Source organism: Pteropus medius, unplaced genomic scaffold, assembly GCF_902729225.1.
Source record: "Pteropus medius unplaced genomic scaffold, Ma_sr-lr_union100, whole genome shotgun sequence".
In the NCBI taxonomy this organism is placed as follows: Eukaryota; Metazoa; Chordata; class Mammalia; order Chiroptera; family Pteropodidae; genus Pteropus; species Pteropus medius.
In genome coordinates, this window is record NW_024350324.1 from 841951 (window position 1) to 846210 (window position 4260).

The 4260-nt window shown below is 67.6% G+C and overlaps 1 protein-coding gene across 1 annotated transcript in view; it reads right to left on the bottom strand.

The window, feature by feature from the left end:
* The window catches only part of REXO1 (RNA exonuclease 1 homolog), a 26969-nt gene that overhangs the window by 6412 nt on the left and 16297 nt on the right, over nucleotides 1-4260 (bottom strand). Inside the window, exons 5-7 of the mRNA XM_039839004.1 lie at nucleotides 746-909; nucleotides 344-475; nucleotides 108-231 (exon numbers count right to left, since the gene is read on the bottom strand). Of these exons, the coding sequence (XP_039694938.1) occupies nucleotides 108-231; nucleotides 344-475; nucleotides 746-909 (420 nt within the window). The remainder of the gene's footprint in view (nucleotides 1-107; nucleotides 232-343; nucleotides 476-745; nucleotides 910-4260) is intronic.

The following is a 4260-nucleotide window of genomic DNA, read 5'->3' on the forward strand; positions in this document are numbered from 1 at the left end:
GATAGAGCCTGACAGCCGGGGGGCCTTTTGTCTGAGGATCTCAGTGCTCAGAGTGGCAGGAAGGCCGCCAGGAGGGCCCCGGGGCCGCCTGCGCCTGCCCGACTTACTGCTGAGGCCCGGCACGCCGCTGGGGCCCAGGCCCCGCAGCTTCTTGAGCGTGTTCACAGCCAGGTTCAGGTAGATGTTCTTGCTGGGGCTGCGGTCGTAGGCCGCCTTCTCCTCGTTCAGCGCCTGGGCACGACACGCGCTCAGCCTGCAGCCCTGGACCCCGAGGGACGGCCCCAGCCCCTCCGCCCCCGCCTGGCCCCGGCCCACACCCCCGGCGCCTGCTCGGCTCACACACCTTCTCTATGGCTTCTTGGTTGGAGGGACAGAACTTGAGACACTCCTCAATAAACAGGTTGAGATAGCGTTGGCGGATGACGGTGGGGACTTTGCCCCCAAACTCTTTTGGGATAACGGGCTTCTTTAAACTCTGGAGGGGATACAGAAACGGCAGAGGGTGACACGCCCCTGCCTGGATCTGACACTTCTCGGATCCCCAGAATATCCGCACACAGGGTGGAGCCTACTGGACCCTGGGCCTCGGCACAGCGCTGTGCTCCTGCACTCGGTGCTTCTCCAAACTAAAACACCTCTGAGAGGGGAGGGTGGCGAGTTCGAAGGCAACGGCCGAGGGGCAGGAGAGGGGGAGCGCGCTGTGCCACCAGCGTCGTGAGCACCCGGGCTCCCGGGGGGTGCTCACCTGTAACGAGGGGCTGTGCGCCACGCGCTTGGGGGTGACGGTGCTGGTGGTCTTGGACGCCATGCCCGACAGCGTTCGCGTCTTCAGGGGCTGGCTGCCTGGCTCGAGGCCATTGGGAGGCTGGCTGCTGCTGGCTGCGAGGGTTCTCTTGGCGCCTGTGGGGGCTGGCGAGGGACAGGGGACGTGAGTACAGGAGGACAGCGCACCCATCACCGAGCTGCAGAGCACCAGGCAGCCGCGGTCACTCAGCGTCAGCAGCACGTGCATGCCGGAGCACAGGGGGAAGGGCCGGGGCCGGGCGCGCGGGCCGTGGGACGACATCAGGCTCTAGCTGCTTCGGGGAAGTCCATCGAGAGGGGGGCGCGACGGGGCTGAGGAGGCCGGAGGGGTGGTCCGGCGAGTGGCAGGGGGCGTGGGGAGCCTCTGCCACATGTTCCGGCCCCCAACTCCGAGGCATAGACGTCTGAGGGAGGAAAGGCCCTGGCTCCTGGGCTGGGGACCAGAGGGTCTGGGATGCCCTGGCCTGGTCATTGTGACCAGCTGGCCCGCCTGCCGCTGCCTGTGTTCTGCCTCTCCCTTTGATGAGGTCACAAACCAGACAGTCTCCCACCCCAGGGAGGAGGGTGCCCGCCTGCGGGGCTGTTTCCGAGGACTCACGGTGGGGTGGTGGGAATGTGCACCCTGAGTACGTGTGCAGGGTTCTGACTGGCTGAGCCTGGGCTCGGCCCTGACGAAGGGACAGGCGCAGATGGACGAGGAGAGCGAGGCACAGAGCGGAGGGCGCAGGCCCCACCCTGGGAGTCCTGCACCGGGGCTTACGCAGGCCACGCAGGGAGCAGGGAGCTGCCAGCCAGCTGAATGTGCGCTCAGCGGAAGGACAGCGTCTACGCGCCCTACGCTCCCTACACTCCCGCAGTTCAAGTGCGCGGCACCGGGCAGGACCCCGGAGGTCCAGAGACCCGGCAGCGGCTGGGAGCCCGGCCAAGTGCAGGGGTCAGGCTTTGAGCTCGGACATGTCTCAGGTGTGCACAGCTCACAGGCATCTCCCTTCCCTGGGCTAAAACACAGCCTCAAAGCCACACCTGCCTGTCACCGTCATGATCTACCTCGGGCGCTCTGGGGAGGGAGGGAGGGCCCAGAGTCTGGAGATGCCAGGGGAAGCCCCGGGAGGGCTGTGGACGCCTGCGTCTGCAGGAGCACCCTGTGGGGCCCGCTCGCCCCCTCAGCCGGCTACTCGATGGAGTGTCTGAGCAGCAGCAGGGGCACCCCAGAACGGGGCACACCTTGGGCTGGGGAGGCTGAGCCTGTGTCTTGAAGAGGCCTCCGGGCACCACCAGGGAGACATCCAAGTGTGGGCCTAACTCTCGGACAAGGCCCAGAGGGAACAAGTGCCCCTCAGAGCAGGACGAGGAGCCAGCAGAGCCCTGGCCCCTCTCCCAGGTCAGCTGGCCCGGTTCAGTAGGCCTGAGCCTGGGGCCTCAGCCCCTCGGCCCCTCAGCCCTGCAGCCCACCTCAAGCTGGCTCCTCTCCCTAGCACCACTGTCTGGAGCCCAGTGCGCACGCTCAGACCAGCCCCGGCCAGGCCGCCAGCCTCCAACGCCCCAGGAACCTGGGGGAGGCAGGGACACAAAGACCAGGAAGGGACAGAGTGGGAGGGCCACAGGGCGACCTCAGGGTCAGGGCCTCAGAGGAAGGCGGGAGGACAGTACGGAACAGGCTCGGTCTGGCAGACAGGCAGCCCTCAGGGTCTCCATAGCCAGACCCCACCAAAGTCGCTGGGACTGCGCCAGGCCTGCCCTCACCTCCCACTAACTGTTGGGGACACTTGATCCCATTTCACAGACACGCGCACTGAGACCCAGCTGGGCCGTGCCCGAGGCCCCCAGCGCTGGCACAGTGGGAGCCTGGCCACCCGGGGCCCCCGCGCTAGGACTCACCTGCAGCCAGGCGAGGGTTGGGGACGTGGGCTGTCCTCCTTTTCTCCCCGGGGGCTGAGAGGTGGACAGAGGACGGCTTCTCAGCCGGCCGCTGGGCAGCCTGCAGCCAGCCGGCTGACTCCCTCTGCGCCTGCTGAGCCCGCCGGTAGCACACCTCCTGGGCCGTGGGCGGCCGGGCGGGGGGCACCGGGACTCTTCTCCCGGGCTCCGGCTGGGTGGAGAGAAATCCCAGGGCCCAGCCATATGTCGGGGCAGCAGGCAAAGGGGAGGACTACGGGCTGGGCGGGACGCCCCGGCTCCACTGCGGGAGCGCGCAGATGCCGTGGCGGGGACCCGGTCAGCACAGTGGCCCTCAAACGCACGTCGCCCACTGTGTGGTGCCAGCATGGCCCCGCTCTCCCGACCTCCAGCTTCTAAGAGCCCAGACTGTGCCCTGAGCCGATACGGGCGGGGCGGGCAGGAACCCTTGCCTCGACTACCCTGCCTGGTCCATCCTGCTTGACCTCACCTGCTCTGGACGGCCTTCCAGAACCCAAGCTCCCCTCTGGGACTGAATCATCAGGAGCTGCCAGGGTCGGAGCCTGGGGCTCGTCCTCCACCCAGGCGGCGCTCCCTGTGCCCAGTCAATGACCGTCCCACACTGACCCGCAGCCGGCAGCCGCTCCTGTCTCCCGGCCATGGGAGGAGCTGAGGCTCACAGAGGCCTGGCCACTTGCCTAAGGTCACATGGGCACAGCTCGGGGGAGAGAGACGGGGCAGTGTGATCTGGGGGAGGGCTCACCCGCATCCCCGTCTCCCGGCTCTGGGCCCCGCCCCTGCCAGGACTAGCCATGGTTCCCAGAGAGTCCTCTGCCAGGACACGGAGTGCTGGACCCGCTCTGCCAAAGGAACCCCTCACCCTTGTCCCACGAACTGGGGCCCCCACGGCCTCACCTCCTTGCCGTGCCTGGAGAGGTGCGACACCCTCCTCCTCTGCCCGGGAAACAGAGTGCTCAGGCCCGACGGCTCCCGATCCTCGACCTTCTCTTTCTTGGGGGGCTGGAACACACGTGTGTCCCTCAACGAGGCCCCTCCCCAAGCCTTGCCACCCACACCAACGGTCGACAGATGCCCGGGCTGGATGGAGCGGGTGAGGAGGGCGGCTGGAGGCATCAGGTGGCATGGTGGGTCCTCACCTCCGCCCCGGAGGCACAGCCCACCCCCCAGGCCAGCTGAGGCCTGAGCCCACCTCCCAGGCCTCGCAGGCGTGACTTCTGCAGACACTCGCCTGCCCTCCGGATCACCCGCCCGCCTGCCCGCCTGCCCCAGGCAGGGCTCAGAAGCGAGGGGGGGAATGAAGGGGATGAATCCAGATGGCAGTGCCTCCAAGGCCGGGCCACAGTGCCGGCCGGACCCTGTGGCCCCTGCACAGGAGCTGCAGGTGTCCGAGGTTCTGGTGTGGGGAAAGGCCTGTCCTGTTTAAAGCAAGCTCCCTCTGGTGGCCAATATGGGGACACGCGACAAGGAGATGCAGACAGAGTGGGGCTAGCAGAGGTTTGGCGGGGAGACCTGAGAAGGAAGGGGAGGGGCAGGAACGAG